At 46.6% G+C, this 18,003-nt stretch overlaps 1 protein-coding gene across 1 annotated transcript in view; it reads left to right on the top strand.

The window, feature by feature from the left end:
* The window catches only part of TAOK3 (TAO kinase 3), a 45,078-nt gene that overhangs the window by 15,903 nt on the left and 11,172 nt on the right, over nt 1–18,003 (top strand). The window contains exons 11-13 of the mRNA XM_058036635.1: nt 918–1,085; nt 3,798–4,004; nt 11,673–11,807. Of these exons, the coding sequence (XP_057892618.1) occupies nt 918–1,085; nt 3,798–4,004; nt 11,673–11,807 (510 nt within the window). The remainder of the gene's footprint in view (nt 1–917; nt 1,086–3,797; nt 4,005–11,672; nt 11,808–18,003) is intronic.

The following is an 18,003-nucleotide window of genomic DNA, read 5'->3' as shown; positions in this document are numbered from 1 at the left end:
TCTTCCTTAACAAGTCCCTGCTGGTCCCAGTTGAACCCCAGAATCTGCAGTGAAATGTTCTGTCTCCTTTAACAAGTCCCCACTGTCCCAGTTGAACACCAGAGCTCACCCCAGTGAGATGTTCTGTTTCCTTTTACAAATCCCCCATGGCCCCTGTTTGACCCCACAGTCTGCAGTGAGGGGTTCTGTCTCATTTAATAAGTCCCCCTTGATCCCAGTTGAGCCCCAGAGTCTGCAGTGAGATGTTCTGCAGTCCCCCAGGGTCCCTGGTTTAACCCCAGAGGTGACCCCAGTGAGATTTCTGTCTCCTTTAACAAATCCTCTCCTGGTCCCGGCTGAACCCCAGAGTCTGCAGTGAGGTGTTCTGCAGTCCCCCACTGTCCCTGGTTTAACCCCAGAGTCTGCACTGAAGTGTTCTGTCTCCTTTAACAAATCCCACCATGGTTCCAGTTGAACCCCAGAATCTGCAATGAAATGTTCTGTCTCCTTTAACAAGTCCCCCACTCTCCCTGGTTTAACCCCAGAGTCTGCAGTGAGATTTCTGTCTCCTTTAACAAATCCTGCCCTGGTCCCAGTTGAACCCCAGAGCTCACCCCAATGAGATTTCTGTCTCCTTTAACAAATCCCCACTGTCCCAGCTGAACCCCATAGGTGACCCCAATGAGATTTCTGTCTCCTTTAACAAATCCTGCCCTGTCCCAGTTGAACTGAGAGGTGACCCCAGTTGTGTCTCCTTTAACAAATCCTCCCCTGGTCCCAGTTGAACCCAGGGGTGACCCCAGTTCTGTCTCCTTTAACAAATCCTGCCCTGGTGTCAGTTGAACCCAGGGGTGACCCCAGTTCTGTCTCCTTTAACAAATCCTGCCCTGTCCCAGTTGAACCCAGGGGTGACCCCAGTTGTGTCTCCTTTTCCCCAGCACGATTTTGTCCGCCGGGAGCGGCCGCCCAGGGTGCTCCTCGACCTGATCCAGAGGACCAAGGATGCAGTGAGGGAGCTGGACAACCTGCAGTACCGGAAAATGAAGAAAATCCTCTTCCAGGAGACCCGGAATGGCCCCCTGAACGAGTCCCAGGAGGAGGAGGAGGTACTGGGAAGGGTTTGGCTCCCCATTCACTGTTACCAGTCATTGCAGGGCCAGGGAGCTGTTCCTGTCCTTAGAACAAGCACAGCCTAGGTGAGGAACGTTGTTGGAATCTCATCTGGATCAGCAGAGAGGCAGGAGAGGATAATGAGTGAAAGTCCTTGCTCAGTGTTAAAGCTGCCAATTACTGTACATGTGGAACTTTGGATTTTTTCCAGTGCTGCCCATTCTTCTGGAAGCCTTAGGGAAGAAACTCATTCTGAGGGAGGTTCTCTGTGAGAAGTGGCTCCCAGCCTGTGTGGAGGAGGGTCTTTGACAGCCCAAGCTTTTTTTTCTCATCTGCACAGTCAAAACAACTCCATTAATGTTAATATTTTTTCAATTACCATAACTTTACTGTAAAGTAATTGGCCTCTCATGAGCTGAAAAGCAAGTCACTGAATTAGTAGGACTTACGTTTTTAAAATTCTTTAATGTTAAGGAAGAAAAAGGTTAAAGACCTAAAATGCAGCTTCAGTTTAAATCTTGTAATAAACAAGCCACTTAATCAGTGTATGATAATTGACCCTAACTGTGGCTGAGAGAAGGAAACCAGTCATTTTTCAATTGATGAGCTTAGATGGAAGTTAATGTCACTTGGTGCAGGCATAATGCATAAATAAATCCATGACTGCTTCTCAGTGAAGAACACTGACAGACAGATGGATGTCTGTGCTCCTTTGCTCCAGTGGAGTGAGGCAATAACACACAGCAAGGTGCCCAAGCTCAGAGGATCTTCAGGGCCTTGGGGGTGAGGTTTGGGGGTGTCAAATGCTCATTGGAAGCTAAACTGGTTGAAGAAATGGGCATGTGGGAGCTGCAGGAGGAGGGGACTGACACTTTGTGAGGATGCCCCAAAGGAGCAAGAGCAGCAGCTGCTGTGATTGGAGGTCCCCTCCAGCTTCCAGACCTGGAGCTTAGCTGGGGACTGGGGGACTGTCAGATTTGTGCACTGAAACCTCCCAGTTTCTCTCCCCACAAGTGCCAAGCTGTCAGCAGAGCAGGGAATGGTTTCCCACTTGGCTGTTGAGCACTTGCAGCTCACAGGAAACACTGGTGGTGTTTGGCTCCAAGGTTTGTCTCTGTTCCTCCTGTGCCCACTCCTGAGGAGAGCGGGGAGAAGAGCTGCAGGGAGGGCAGGGATGCAGCTGACACTCTGCATGTGCACAGCATGCTCTGCACTGACCCCTGAGCCCTGTCCCAGCACAGGAGGTGTCACTGCTCGTGTGTGTGTGTGTCACTAACTGGGCAGGGAGGGCAGACCCAGCACGTGCTGCTGAGCTGGGGACACAACCTGCCCCACTGGAAATGCCACCAGGCACTTCCTTCTTCTGCCTTGGGCTTTCTAAGGTGGAAGATGAGCCTTAAAAATACTTAACATGCAAAATATTACTAATACTTTCCTCAGAACCCTCCCAAGAAGGTGAAAGTTGAAGTTAGGAAGCCAAGTTGCACATGCAATCTCATCTCTGTCCTTCCTGCAGAAACATTCATTAATGACACAGCCTCAGATCCTTCATTATGTGATTTCTTCTGCAACTCTACATAAGCATCCTGAAAATATTTTCATTCCCCTGTATTCTCTGTAAAATAGTATTATTCTGGATTTTAAGTGCTCTCACACAGGCTCTGAATGATCTGCTGATTGCTTAAAAAATAATCACACAATCAAAGGCAAATCTGTCAAGTCTCAATTTTATCTTTCTGTCGGTCTCCAACAGAATGAGTTCCCTGTTAATTGATTTGTAATGGAATTCTCCCCAAGCTCCCTTCAGAGGCCAGGGCAAACTGGATGCAGCAGCAGGCTGCTCATTTTAGTGAGTCAAGGCTGCTTCACCCCAGGAGCTGAAGGATGTTCAGAGTTCTGTCCTCACTGTGAGCTCCTTACGAGCCTTTTTGGTGCCACTAGTTAATTACAAAGGACTCCATCAATTTTCTCAATCAGTCCAGACTAAGTGCATACTCTGGCATTACTGTACTCCTATGGGTATGGAAGAAGAAAAAAGGCTGCTAACTCCTGATATTTGGCTGTAGAATCATAAATACCTCTTACATGAGGAATATTTGTTTATGTATATCCAAGTTTTTACCCCTGTAATAATGCAGGCTCATCTGAGTCAGCTGCTAAGATTCTTCACTCACCTTTATCTTGGCTGAAAACACAAGGTTCAAGGGGTTTTTAGCTTGATAAAATGGAATTATTGACTGCTTGGGAGGTTAAAACCTCTACACCATGTACAAAATAATACATGGATTCCTTGTCTTACATATTTTCTGATTCAGGAAATGTGTTATAGCAGATCCTGACTTGAAGCATTGTTTTAATTCAAACTTGGATAATTTCTCTTAATTATGAGGCTCTTTCCACCAGCCATCCAGTATTCCTGGATGTCTCCTATCAAGCCAAGAACCATGCCCAGACTTAAGGATACATGGAAAAAAAAATGGCTTGAAACCTGATGTGATCAGATTGCAGGGGAAAAGGCGGGAGCTGCCTGCCTGATATGGAGCATTCCAGAACCCAAACAGCCCTTTGAGATGTGCAGTTGGCAAAATAATGCCCAAAGACCCTTGAAGCCTGCAGAGTCACCTTTAAAACAAACTCTGGGCGTTGCAGGCACATGCTGGGCAGGTGATGTCCTGCAGGATCTGTAACTGATGCCCCTTGTTTTATAGGACAGTGAGCATGGATCAAACCTGAGTAGGAAGATGGACAGTCTGGGCAGCAACCATTCCATCCCCAGCATGTCTGTGAGCACAGGCAGCCAGAGCAGCAGTGTGAGCAGCATGCAGGAGGTCCTGGATGAGAGCAGCCCTGAGCTGGTCATGATGCATAGTGACGAGAGCACCATTAATTCCACCTCCTCCGTTGTTCACAAGAAGGTACGTGTGCCCTGCTGCTCTGTGCTGAGAGCAGGAGCTGCTGCTGGCCTTGCCAGAGTCAACTTCTGTGGGGTTTTTGTCTTTAAATCATCTAAAGAACCTCTGCCCATGAAAAGAGGTTGCTACTCAAGGAGCTGTCAGTGCCTAGGCAGGGTCACCCAGGCTCCCCGCATGCCCAGCCCTGCATGTGCACCTCTTCCTCTGCTTGGGACATCCTTGGGAATGCCTGTGCTGTGCTCTGTGTTGGTCCTGGCAGCCAAGCTAACCCTCTGCCAGGCACAGTGTGTGTTTCAAACCTGCCTGCACTTGGAATTCCCTGGTGAGGAGTGGAAGTGTGCAGAGCTTTGGACCCTTCCCACCAGGTACGTTTGGAGTCGAGTCCCGCTCGATGCTTTCCTGCTGCTTTGCTGCATGCTGTGATCTGATGCCTTTCCTTTTCCTAGGGCTGGATCTCGAGCTGAGGTTGTCTAGCTGTGAGCCAGCATCTCATCTCCACTGTTTGTCTGACTAAAATAGTTTTGGCTTGGCCTTGGCAGTGTCACTTGCTAGTGGGCAGCAAAATGTAGGTTGGTTGTGTTGGTTTCGTTTGCAAGGAACTTCAAAGTGTACATGTGCTTTTTGCCAGAGGAGCTAAAACATTGCAGCAGCATGAAAAGTGTGAGTTTCTTGTTTGTAAGGTTACAGTAAGGCTTGGTTGTAACTAACTAAATATTTGTAAGCAGTTTTTCCTCCTGAAGTGCAGGGTTTGTGATGTTGAGTATTAAGAACTATTGAAACGTTTTGTCTTCAACACAACATGGTCTTACGTATTTAAAGATACTGGCAGAGAAGTTGCAAAGGTTTTAGGGGTTTGCCTCTTTCCTAAAGACACTTGACAGCATCTTTAGAGAAGATTGTTTATTCAGAAAGGTGAAATTAACGTGTTATGTACCAAATGCCAGCCCATGGAACTGTCCAGAATGAAGAGCAGCACCACTGATGGATGTTCTGGGTGGTTGTGATTGGAGTTCTTTCTTATTTTGTGTAGGCTTTCAAAACGTGTGTTAACTTTAATTTCACATTATTAAGTAGCCATATTTACTTGTGCATTAAAATGGAAGTTTGAGGGACTGATTTACACAGAATTCATAGGTTATAATCACTGCTCAGAGTTGTTGTATTTGATAAAAACAAAACATGAGCTGCTCCCACCAGACACAAATGGCATTTATGAAAGGAGTGGAGTTCCTGCTTGTTTTAAGACTAATATTATGTTTTATAATGGTTGTATGACACTTGTAAAGTATAAATACAGCATTTCTGATACTGTAAATTCAGTTCTCCTAGACTTATGTGTAGGATGCACAAAGAGGACACCACATGCAAGTTTTAATCTGGTTTGAAAAAACCCAAAGTGTCTTGCACACTTGTAACTCAAGTATTATAAAAGAAATCCCCTCTAGATCACTTAACACAGGTGTTTTAGGGTAATTTTGGAGCAGAAAGCCCAGGTGTGCTCTGATGGTCTTCACAAAACAGTTAATGATTGGCTAAAACTGCTGATCCTTGGAGTAGATTCCTTCTCCACTGGAAAATGTTCCCTTCTGCTATATGTAATTCATTAAGCAGACTTGGACTCTGTATATTCCAGGACATATTCCAGTCTGCAAATATATTGTTTTAATTTAATACACTATTTTTTTATTCTTTATTACTTTGGGGAATGCAATTTTAAATGGAAAACTGCTTCACGTGTGTATTAATACATGTGAAGAGACTAAAATTGGAGCTGGACATGTCAGGGGATTTATATCCACATACATCCCACTTTATTTTCAAGGTAAAGTTCCTTGTTCTGCCAAGATTTCAGTTTGTCTTTGTGCTTTAATTAATTGCATTTCTGGAAACTGGGATGAAGCTGACTTTTGGGTATCACTCTGGAGCCCCTCACAAGCACAATGGGAAGAGCCTGGAGTTGAAGTTGAATTTAAGCTCTAATCATTTAATTAGCCTTTAAAGGCTAAAAAGAAAATACTGATGAACATAAGCAGCATTTTGTGGGTACAGGGTCACATATGAGGTGGTTTTGACATGGGTACATGGGTGAAGTCAAAAGTGTTGTATAAAATTGTGTTATTCCACAACTGTGCTGATGAACAACCTCCAGATTGTGGAAAGGGTCCAAGAAGGCAAAATGGCTTGGAGTGTTGATATTTTCTGTGGCTCAGAGCTCTAAAAAATCAGAGCCCTTCCGGTGTTTTGGGCCACAGCCCCAGAATGCCACATGCAGGTAAAACATGGGCAGGAGGAGTGTGTGGTGTGTGAGATTCTCAGTGCTCTCCTGGTGTGGAGAGCCAGGCTGGGCTGGCCTGCAGGAAACCAGGAGCTGCTGTCAGATAATTCTGTTTAATATTTGAGAATGATTTTGTCCTGGCAACGTGCCAGCCAAATGCCCCCCTTTGTTTGGATCATCCTTGGCTGGGAGCAGCCTCAGGCACCTGAGGAGCACCCCAGCATCTGTCCTGTGACCCACCCTGAGGCAGAGGCTTAGGGGAGAGGCTGATGGGGTGAAAGCACTTGTAAACAACTCATTCTCTTTCTTTTTTTTAACAGCTGCTAGTTGGCTGTAACTTCCAAAAATGTTTTGTGGTCACAGGGTAAGTGGAATGACGTGTTCTGATCTGGTTAATTGTCACTGGCTGTGCTAGTTGATGGCAGCCAAGGTGCTTTGGGGTTTGCTGCACTTGGGAGGAATCCTCTGTGGAAAACAACCACAGCACAGCAGAGCTCCATGGTTTTTAAACTTGTACTTAAAACAGAAGGGACTCACACCTGTTAAGCTGGAAGAAAAATCACCAAAATATTGAAAATAATAACAAGCCATAATTGAATGTGGAGCTTTTTGTGTTATTTAGTTTATAGCTGTGTCCTGAAGTCCTGGGAGGACAAAAATGGCAATCAGTGAGCTACTGAGGCAGGGAGCCCATCCTTGGGATCAAACCCTGCTCCCTCAGGAGGACACCTGAATCACCAGCATATTATTTTCAGGAAATTCAGATGTCTGGCTTGGATGAGGAAGTTTTCCTTGCCCTTCTGCAGGTTGGTGAGCTCCTCCATGTACGTCTCAGTGTGTCCAGTGTTAGAACTCTCCTCTGAATACATTAAATAACTCTGCTACTCCATGCAAGGGGCATCTTGCCTGTGGATACACATTGTCACATCCATCTCCCTGCAGGAGTTTTCAGCTGCACAGGTTGAGAGCTGAAGAGTAAGTGACAGCTCTGATACAAACCCAATTGTACCTGAGAGCCCCAAAAAATGGCAAAATGGGGCAGGGAGTAAAACTCCAAGTACGCTGTGCTTCAAAGACACATAACCCAGATTTTATAATCAGATAAATATCAGTTAATTCATCTTAAAAATGAGGATAAAGATTTTTGGCTCCGAGAGTAAGAGAATAAAGTGAGTCTAGGCATCAGCTGGTGCATCAGAGATGTTTTGTCACCTGTTTTGTTCAGCAGTGTGGGCACAGGTGGCTTCCCAGAAATATTATTTCATTGTCCTCAATGAATTTATTGTTATTTTATTTCTGCCAAACTATAATAATAAGGTGTTGTAATCTTTTAATCTAAACAAAAAAGCCAGTACAATATTGGTTTTTTTCAACTGCAGTGCTCAGCTGCTGCTGTTTCTTGCTTCAATCTTAAAATCATCAGTGCTTTCTGAAACTTGGCCAGTAAAATGTCAGGGAAAACTTGTGATTAAGATCTGGTTTATAACAGAAAGATGGAAAAAGGATCTTTGTAGTTGATCATCACAAATTCTCACCCAATGTCTGCAATAATAAAGTACATTTACAATAACTGCTGCAACTTGAGTGACTTCCAGATCCTGTAAATTAACCTGTGCACATCTCCTGTTGCTGCTCCAATTAATTTCAGCATTTGTGGGGAATTTTGTGCATGGAGAGAGCTTAAACCTCCCTGTTGATTATCAAGGCACTTAAAGCAGTGTATTAAGACAAATGGTGCCACATGGTTGTTTTCCTTGCTCTTTAAATTCCTAGAAAGCACAAAGGGATTTGCTGCAATTCCATGGAAGTCCTTAGTGTGGCTTGGAAATTGCCTTTCCTGTTTGTGTAGGAGACTGGCAGCAGTTAATGACTCCTCCTGTTTTTCTGGAAGTTTTATTTGGTGTGCATGGCAAAAAACCCCATTGGGAAAGGGAATGTTGCTCCTGAGGAGAAGGTGGAGGTGTCCCAGCTTTGGCCTGGGCAGAATTTGGATGGTAAAGGCCTTTTTTCAGTGAGGAGAAGGATGAAAAGCCAGTGTGTGGTAGAACTGGGATGGGACTGGGAGCAAAATCCACTCTCTGTTGGATTTTGAGCTCATGGTTTGACACAAACTCATTGTGAGGGCTCAGAAAGTTCACCAGGAGCAGCCATTCAGATCCAGCTGGGACCACCACTGGAAGCACCACCAGCTCCTCTCACATAATTCTGTTTATTATCTGAGAATGGTTTTGTCCAGGCAATGTCCCAGCCAAATCCCCCCTTTGTTTGGATCAACCTAAACACTGTTTATGTGGATGATACAGTCAGAAGAACAAATTATTCCTTGAGTAGGAAGTTGAAGATTCTGTATTGTTGAACAAAAGGATTTTAATGAGTTGTGAGCTGAGCATCCTAAAGTTGAATCCTTAAGGTAAATATTGCAAAAAAACCCACAGAAAACAGGTGGGAAATGAAATGTATATAGAAGATACATTACTAAAAATAAATACAAATACATTACTTAAAAACAAACCAGGGTTTGAAGTGCAGATTTGGGGTGAGAGGTACCCTGGCCCAAACTTGGTGAGTTTCTGGGATGCCTTCAGTCAGATTTTATTTATTGGGTGCCATCAGCAGAGGTACAGTTTTGTGTTTTAGTTTCCCACACATCTGAAGCTAAAAGTTGGAAACAAAATTTCTTTATCTGTGCCAACAGTTGCAACTGCAGTGTCTCTTATCAAGTTTTTGGGAGAAGAAGAATTTTGTTTTAAAATAAAAGTAGCAAAATTCCGTTTCTCTAGATTTGTAAGGAGATGTTTGTCTTTGCCATCAGTCACCTCATCTGAGAAAGGCTGATGGAGATGTGGCTGCTCCATAGATTTATTTCTTTTACCAGCTGAGTTTTTTGTCCCCTTGAAATTGGTCCTTTGGCTTGCTCAGTTGCAAAGGAATTTTCCCATTCCTTGCCCAGCTGAGTTTGAAGTGCAGAATGTGGATAATTCACATTCCTAAAGGGCAATTTAATTCTGCTCTGAGCTTCTCATGTGCACTGAGGTAACCAGAGATCCCATAAAACAAGGCCAGGGTGACACTCTGCCCTCTAAAAATCCACCTCTTGGATAACAAAAAGTAAATCACAGATTCATTTTCCAGTAGAAAAAGCAATTACAACTTAAACTTGTTATTGTAGGTGATGTTTTGGAGCATTCTGGAAAGTCTGAATGCCCATTTAAAAAGTTGGGGGTTTTTTTTCAGTGATTTGCAGCTTCTCTGGATATTTGCCATGCCAACATAACGGAGAGGAGGAGGATGGTGCAGGGATTGGGGTATTGCTTAGCAGGCTCTGTGCACTCCCAGGTGCTGCTGCAGGCTCTGTGTGTGACCAGGGGTGACATTTGTCCTGTCCCAGCTTCATTTCATGGCTGGAGCACAGCACTGGTGGCTCCTGTTGTTTCCTCAGTGGTTCAGGTGGGTGAGTTTGGGGCAGATCTTCACTGCAGGGTTTGGGATCCCTCTGGTGAGGCTGAGTCAGAGTAAACTGAGAGATGCTGTTGGACTGTAAATGTTTAATCAGGATCTTCTGGGGATGGCTGTTCCAGAGCCTCACATGTGCCTGTCTCAGGAATGTGGGCAAGTCCAAGTGCTCTGCCCATCACACCAGCATGCACAGGTTGGAAATCTGAGATCAGCGCAATTTTCAGTGATTTCTCTTCTGGTCTCACTGCCTTTCCTGTCAGTGCCACAAATGCTCACTATCAGGATGACCAATATAAAATGAAACTGTAACTTTTGTGACTCCATATCTCTGTGGGGGACTGTCCTTTTTAGCTGTTTTGGCTCATTCTGTGTGCCTTGTGTGGGTGTGGACGAGCTGGTGCAGGCTTGGCTCTGTGCTGGCCTTGGGCACTGAGCAAAGGGAAAGGTGAGCATGGACTGGGAATGCTCAAAAGGAAGGATAAGGAAAGGTTTTGGGGTAAAAACACTTTTAATCAATGTGGTGTTCAGCTCTTAATATCAGCATTTCTGCACCCAATTGGCTTTTGCTTGAACCAATTTCCAGAATCCTATTGAAAAGGGCTGAGTGTGTGTGGGTGAGAAGCAGCTGGAAATGGAGGCCAGCAGAGGGGAAAACCAGGTGTCTGTGGGGTGGGAAAGGAGCATGGGGATGACAGCAATGTCCTGATGGAGACACCATTCCATGGATTCTCCCAGTGGGGCTCTCTCACCTTCCTGGTGTCTGCTGGGCCATGGCAGGGTGGCCAAGCTGCTCCTGCTCATGGAGGCAGCTCTTCCCTGCCAGGGCTTTCTAGGCAGTGGCAGCATTTATTTTGCACCCCAAAGAACTGGAAACTCGATTTAATTCAGGAAGAATCTCAGTCTTCCTGAGAGGATTTAGGAGGTTGAGGGTGAGAGTCATGACACTGATGGGTGCCAGTGTGGCCGGGCAGGAGCGGGGTGTGCTGGGTGTCCAGAGGCTGCTCCATGCCCAGGGTGCAGCCTGCAGGTGTGCTGACTGTTGGCACTCACCATTCCCACTGGGACAATCGTGGTGGTGTGGTTTTTTTGCTGGCATTTCTGAGGAGGGTTTCTCCTGGAGCTTTGTTCCACTCCCAAATTTGCCTGTGCCGTTTGGGAAGGGCACAGCCTCTCCTGGCAGAGCCTTGCCAGGGAGCTGAGAGGAAGCTGCACCGGGAACCATTCCTGCTAAAAACCTGGGAGCTGTTGCTTTAAAAAGAAAAAAAAAAAAAATCCTTTGTGGGCTGTGGAGAGAAAGTGCTAGAACTGTGCAGGATCATGACTGGAAAGCAGGATCCCTGAGTGGTCACGGAGGCTTTCCTGGTGCTCTCCAGCCTGCCGTGGATTTAGCCAGGATGCTCGTCCCCACCAGCAGATAGCAAACGAGGGACAAAGAAACCCTATCGAGGGCACGGCGCTGGGCAAAGGGAATGAGGCAGGATGTTGCTGTGGTGTTAAAAGGGAACAGGATCTCCGTGCCTAGACATGGGAATCACGTTTTCACCGGGATCGCTGGCTCGCAGTGCTTGAACCCGACCTTCCCGAGGACTCGGATCGCCCTGCTCCGCTTCCTGCTCCCGCCTCGCTTCTTTCTGGCACATATGTAATACTGGAGGTTTAAAAAAAAAAAAAAAAAAAAAAAAAAAAGAAGGAGATTAAAAAAAAAAAAAAAAGGCAGCCCGATCCAGGGATTCAGAGGCATCCTGATCAGCTGACGCGCCGAGCCGAGCTGCAATGTGTTGCTTATTCATTTTGTACGGTGGGAGCTGCCGGGGCTAAGCAGAGAGCTGAACTATGCCTCTCCTACAGCCGCGCTTGTGCAGACAGAGGGGTGAGAGAGAGGCAGCCGCCGCGGGAAGAGCACAGCCGGACTTTCTCCTTGTTTTTATCCATTTCTGCAGGATCATGTATTTATAAGGGATGAGGTGGGCCACAGGGATCGCAGGCCTGAGGTGCGGCCTACCCAGTCAGTGCAGAATCAGGCCCTCCACTACCGGAACCGAGAGCGCTTTGCCACAATCAAATCAGCATCTTTGGTAAGAGCCCCCATCCCACCCCACCCCACCCCACCCCACCCCGCTCCCCAGCCCCTCGCTGCCATCCCTCCATGCTGTTGGTGCTGTTGGCATAGCAACTGGATATTGCACTGAAAGAGATTTTACCTCTATGTATGTGTGTGTGTGTGAGATGTAAATGTGAAATATGTTTAATTTCTCGGTGCATTTCCAGGGTGAGATAGCCCACCTTCCTGGGTGAAGTTAATATCATCTTCATTTCCCACCCCACCCCTCCATTTCCCACCTGTCCCTTTTGTTAATATATTTATCTGCATGTGCATAAAGAGTGTGTGAGGGGTGTGAGAGCTGCTGGAACGCCGTGGAGATGCAGATGCAGATGGGTTTGGGAACAATAAGATCGCTGCTGCCCGCCCTGAGCTGCTGCCTGGTGGTTTTTTTTTTTTTTTTAAATTTCATTCATTCATTTATTTCAAGCAATGTACCGTGTCTGCATTTTGCAGCCTGATCCTTTGGAAGGATTGCTGGGCTGCGATAAGGGAGAGAGGGTTTACAGCGGGCTGTGGGCTTACAAAGGGGAGGGGGATGGGATGAATCCATCAAGATTTGTACTATTGCAAATGTGATTGCTGTGGATGCCTTTGTAGTAGGGAAAGGGGTGTGTGCCGGAAGAGTTAGTTGTGTGCCGCCTCCCCCACCCCGCATCCACCGGGCTGGGAGCAGCATTTCCAGGGACAGCAGTGAAAAATGGCCCTTCACAGGGAAAACCAGTGTGCTGTTGGATATTTCAGCCCGCTGGTATTAGAGGTCAGATGGACGGGGAGCGTTGGAGAGTCCCCACGGTTTGGCCATGGCACTCGCTCAGTGCTATGACATCATCCTGGACCAACCCCGAAATGACACCAGCGAGCCCTCCCCTTCCCGCTCCTCCTGCCTCCACCATGGGGGTTCTCCTTCCAGACCACCATTTCTGCATCCCCAGAAGCGCTTCCCGCTCCTTCCTGCATGCTCAGGGCACGGGCTGTGCCTCTGTGTGTGTGTGTGTGACCACAGCTGAAGGTGCTGGCTGGAGGCAAGCAGCAGTGCCAGCAGCACAAATTTTTCTGTGTGGTTGTTGCTGCTGCTGTTAAAATCTAAAACGATGCTGTGGCATTCAGGCTTCTGCCCAGATGCTTCCTGGGAGCATCTGAATCCCATTTTTTGCAGGTGTATTTCTGGGTGCCCACACCCTGAGTGCCCCCCAGGCTGGTGTCCCCTGCTCCCCCCAGTTTAAAGTGACCTAGAAATGTGTGTGTTAGAGGACTCCATGCAGCACACCTGACAGGGGCAGGATCCCTGCTCTCCTGGAGACCCTCTGCCCTGGGAATTTTTCCTTTTTGTGTGTCTGTGTGTGTTTTCACCCAGTGTAGTGCCAGCTCTTCTACTGCCTGCACTGAGCCGATAAAAGTGGGACCCAGTTGGGTTGGCTGGAGGGCAGAAATAATGAATGACTCATGTATCATACTCCAGACATACAATTTCATTGATAAATTGATATGTGTGATGAATATATTCATGTTCTTTTACTCCCTGTGCAAAGCTGCTGCACCTTATGGCCTGCCTTGAGCAGCAGAGCCCAGAGCTCCTGTCCTCCCTGGAAATGTCACCCCTGGGCTGCTGGGGTGGCTTGAAGGGATTGCATGGCCGGGCCCCTTTGGGAGCCAATGGAAATATGGGCTGTGAGGGATTCCCTGAGCTCTGGGGAACACAGCTGATATCCCAAGGTCACTCCTAAATCCCATGGCAGCCTCCTGTGGGGCTGGGATTGTATCTGCCTTCATTCCTTACTCACTTGGGTTTGCTGATTCTCTCTACTTCAGTGACCAAGTGATGATAAAGATAAAATTAATTTTGGGTGGGGAAGATGGAAAGCTTTTTGGAGAGCTTCTCTTTTTTGGGTTTTCTGTGGAACATGCTCTGTTATCCCCATTATTCACACACATCTCCCCTTCCCAGTGGAGAGGGAAGATCCCAGCACACCAACCTGGGCACTCCAGGAGGTGTTGTTGGTGTGTCCTTGCTTCTGAGGTTGTGTGGTGGGGCAGAACTGACCCTGAGTTTGCCACAGAAATATTTCATGGTGATGAGCTTTCCCTTTGATAATCTTCCATTCCCACCTCTTCGTGTTCTGAAATTGAAATCTAGGGGGAAAAAATGAAAGTTTAAACCCATTGCACAGGATCTGGGTGCCAGTGCTTGTATTGGAGCACTTCTTATCACAGTGCCTAGATGATGTCTGTGGGGAGAGGTGCTGGATGCTCCTCTGGCCAAGGGAGAACTTCTTCTTGCTTCCCTGTCCAATATTTATGGGAAGGGCAAAGTCAGCCATGGAGCTAACACAGGGAGAAAGACCTGAACATGCCTGGAATTTGCAGTGCAAACCCAGAAATTCAGGCTTTATTCATCTCTCTGTGTTAATTTACTCTTTCAGTGGCAGCTGGAACAGATTTTTCTGTGTGAATGGGTGCCCAAGGTCCCACAGGGGTTGAAAACGAGCAAACCAGCAAGCTCTGATGGTTCCCTGCATGCTGGCTGCTTCCCATTGCTCAGCAGCTGGGAACATCTTCCTGCACAGAAAGGTTGTGCAGTTGGGAGCATTGGGTGGCCTGTATTGCAGAGAATCAAAAATGGGAGTTCTGGCCCCAAATTCAATTATATGGGGTGATATTGGGGTGTTAAAGCTTCCTTTCATGGGATTTGCTGAAATCCACCCCCAACACTGAGACCAGGGCAGTGTTTTCAGAAGAAAAGCACCAAGTCTGGGGCTGTTCACTCCACAGCTGTTCCTCCTGGTGCAGTCCAGGTTTTAGGGCACTCAGGTCCTTGCTCTTCTCCCCATAGATCAGGATATTGCAGATGGAGGTAAGACTGGCATTCCTAAAGGTAATCCCAAGTTCAGGTTGGATCTCTTTCCAAAACCAAGCTGAAGCAGTTCAGGGAGTGCAGAGGCCACAGAGGAGCTTGTGTTAGACAGCTGAGCACTCCAGGTGACCCAGTGGTTTGGAGAGTGATTGCCTTGCCCTGGCACTCTGCAAAGGCATCATGTGAATATGAGGGAAACTGGACAGATCTCCAGAGAAAACAGATACAGCCTGTGGATATCCCATTTTGAGTCTTGCAGTAGTGCTTTAATATTGCTCAGATTAAAGAAAATCATGAAAATCAGCAAATGTGAGTAAGAAAGATGAAGGAGCTTAACTTAGGTCATAATTCAATCAGCAATTTTAGTAGTCATTTTTTCCTGGACCACTTTTCTCTTTAATCAGTTTTGTGTGGTTATAGTAACCATCACTCACCTGGAGCAGTGGTGGAAAATACCCTGCCTATTTCTGCTGTTGGAGTAAAAGTTGCCATCTGAAATGGAGACCAGGCACTTACATCTCCATATTATTTCTCAGATTATCAGTGATCCATAAATTAAAAGTTACAACCAGGAATCTCTTGAAGCTCAGCAAGCTGTTGTTTGAAAAGGAGGGCAGAGGTTCTGCATGTTGATGAGGCTACACCTCTCAATGTTTTCAAGGGAAAGCTTTTTTTGAATCTCTTCAGAGATGCATTGATCTGCACTTGTGGGTGTCTTTCAGGCTTGACCCCTTAGCTCCCCCCTTCCTCCTGCATCTCCTCAACAGCTGCTTTTGCAGTTTTCAAAGGCAATGATCAAGTAGTTAAAACTTCATGGAATCCCAGAGTGGGGTGGGTTTGCAAGGATCTTAAAGCCCATCTCATTCCACCCCTGCTTGAGCAGGGACACCTTCTACCATCCCAGGCTGCTCCAAGCCCTGTCCAGCCTGGCCTTGGGCATTTCCAGGAATCCAGGGGCAGCCCCAGCTGCTCTGGGCACCCTGTGCCACCCTCACAGGGAAGGATTCCTCCCTCACATCTGTGACATCTCATTCCACAGAAGGATCAGGCAGTGAGGACTCTATCTAAGGCCTTGGTGTTCTCTTTGAAATCCAAATGCCAGCAGAAGAACGATGTGATCTCTTGTGGGCCTGCAGACTGTCTGTGTCCATGGGAGCAGCATTCCCTGGATGTGGCCAGGAAAATGGCACCCTCACATGGAGCTGTTCCCTCTTCTGCTGGAGCTTTGGTGTTCTATTCCAGAGGGTTGAGTTTCTCCCAATGGACTCATTGGCTGCTTCCTTTGTAGACCTTTCCTCTAAAATTTTGGACTTGTTCTTTCTCATCTCCTCTGCTGTGAGAAGCAGCTGGCAGTGTTGTGCTCAGAGCTCTGCTTCCTCCAGCACAGAGGAGCTTGGAATTTCAGTCATCTAGAGGTGAAAACTCCTGTCTTTTAGGAGAGGTTCAGTATCTTGGATAAACAGTGTAGAAAAGGGAACTCTAAACAGCTGCTGGTTTGGAGGAGAAGTTGTGAGCTCAACTTCCTTACATAAAGCTAAAATCTTGGAGGGGTGAAAGAAAGTTTGGATTTTATGGCAAATGAACTGCCTGTGGGAGTAGGTTGGAAAAGACATCTCTGTTCTCAGTTCTGTGTATGCCAAAGATGCAGAGAGATAAAAAACTGAGAAAATGTCATACCTTAATGAAAGCTGTTCTGGTTTATTCAGGTTTTTGGTTCTCCTGATTGATTGTTGTGTGCTGCAGGATGGGCTCCAGGAAACTGCAGCTCTCTGGTGTGAAAGATCCTGACATTTCCTGGTTATATGGAGAACAAATTTTGTTGTTGCCACCTTTTGTCTCATGATAATCTGAGGGGTTTTTTGTGGGCTTCTCCCTGAGGGGCAGCTCCAATCTCTGCTTGCTGTGACCTGGGACAGGACCCAGGGAATGGCTGGAGCTGTGTCTGAAGAGGCTGAGGTTGGATATCAGGAAAGGTTCTTCTCCCAGAGGGTGCTGGGAATGGGCACAGCCCCAAGGCTGCCAGCGCTCCAGGGGCACCTGGATAATGCTCCCAGGAGTGCCCAGGGTGGGATTGTTGGGGTGTCTGTGCAGGGCCAGGGCTTGGACTCCATGATCCTTGTGGGGCCCTCCCCACTCAGGATATTCCAAATAGTGCATGGAGTTCCAAGAGTCTTTGTCTAAGAACACCAGAAAGCTGATTAATGGAACATCCCCAAATTTTCTTGTTAAAATGGTTGCTGGAGGTGTTCATTCATTAGGAGTTTAATCTTTAAAACCATAATCCTGGATTCATTCATAGTCCGAAGGACTTCTCTGGCACTGACCTGGGCATATTCAGTCACTAATGTTCATTTCCTCCACATTCTGCCACCCCTGAGATCACCATGTGCAGACTTTGTCTTTGAAGTCTGTCCTGAGGAGTGTTGGGCTTGACTGGAGATTGTGGTGATAAATGAAGTCTTTATCATGAGTTTGCTGAACAGAGACACTAAATCCATGAGATGTCCACCAAGTCTGCTGCTCTCCTCTCCCATCTTTAGGATGAGACATTGCTTTTGTTTTCTTCTGACTTTTTAATGTCTCATCTTCTGTTGTGACTGGAAGGCTTTATCAGCTAGGCTTGTAATTAGCAATTGCATCCTATTGTTAGGGATAAATATCCTAGATTTCATGGGAAATCTTTCCAAGATGGAATTCTTGTCACGATAAAGCTGAGCAAAATTGGAAATGGGGTGCAGAGGAGCAGGGAAAAAAAAAAAAGGATAAAAGTTAATGAGTTTTGCTGTAAATAAAACAAGTGCACATTCTACATCTCATTAGAGATCACACCAAAGGAGACTGGCAGAGTTGCTGGAGGATCCTTAGATCCATTTTTTCTTAGGCTCTTGCTGTTTGCTTTGTTCTGCCAAGGTCTGGGAACGGAGTGTGCCGTGCAGAACATCCCATTGCTCACAAAAGGGCTGGGCCTCAAAAATAGCACATCCAGGAAGATCTGGTACAGCTGGTGGCTCCCAGATCTCCATTTCTCTTCAAGTGCCTGACCAAGGCTGTTCTCTCAGCTGGATGTCACTGAACATGGCAGTGGCATGTGTGAAGTGTTGGTGGGCTGCCTGTCTCACCTGGCATCTGTCCTTATCATTAACTTGGATTCTCAGAGACATTTTCCTTACCTGGAAGCTTCTGGCAGAGATCTTATTCTTGCTGAACTTGACTGAAATGTGCAAGTTCCTGTGAGCCCTTCCCAACTTCTTCCAAGTGTAGCTGTCCTTGGTACTCTTGGAAAAACCGAAAGCTTTTTGAGCTGTAGCAGAGCACA

Source organism: Melospiza georgiana, chromosome 18 (assembly GCF_028018845.1).
Source record: "Melospiza georgiana isolate bMelGeo1 chromosome 18, bMelGeo1.pri, whole genome shotgun sequence".
Lineage (NCBI taxonomy): Eukaryota > Metazoa > Chordata > Aves > Passeriformes > Passerellidae > Melospiza > Melospiza georgiana.
The sequence above is the reverse complement of the archived record's forward strand: the minus strand, read 5'-3'. Positions and strand labels throughout refer to the sequence as shown.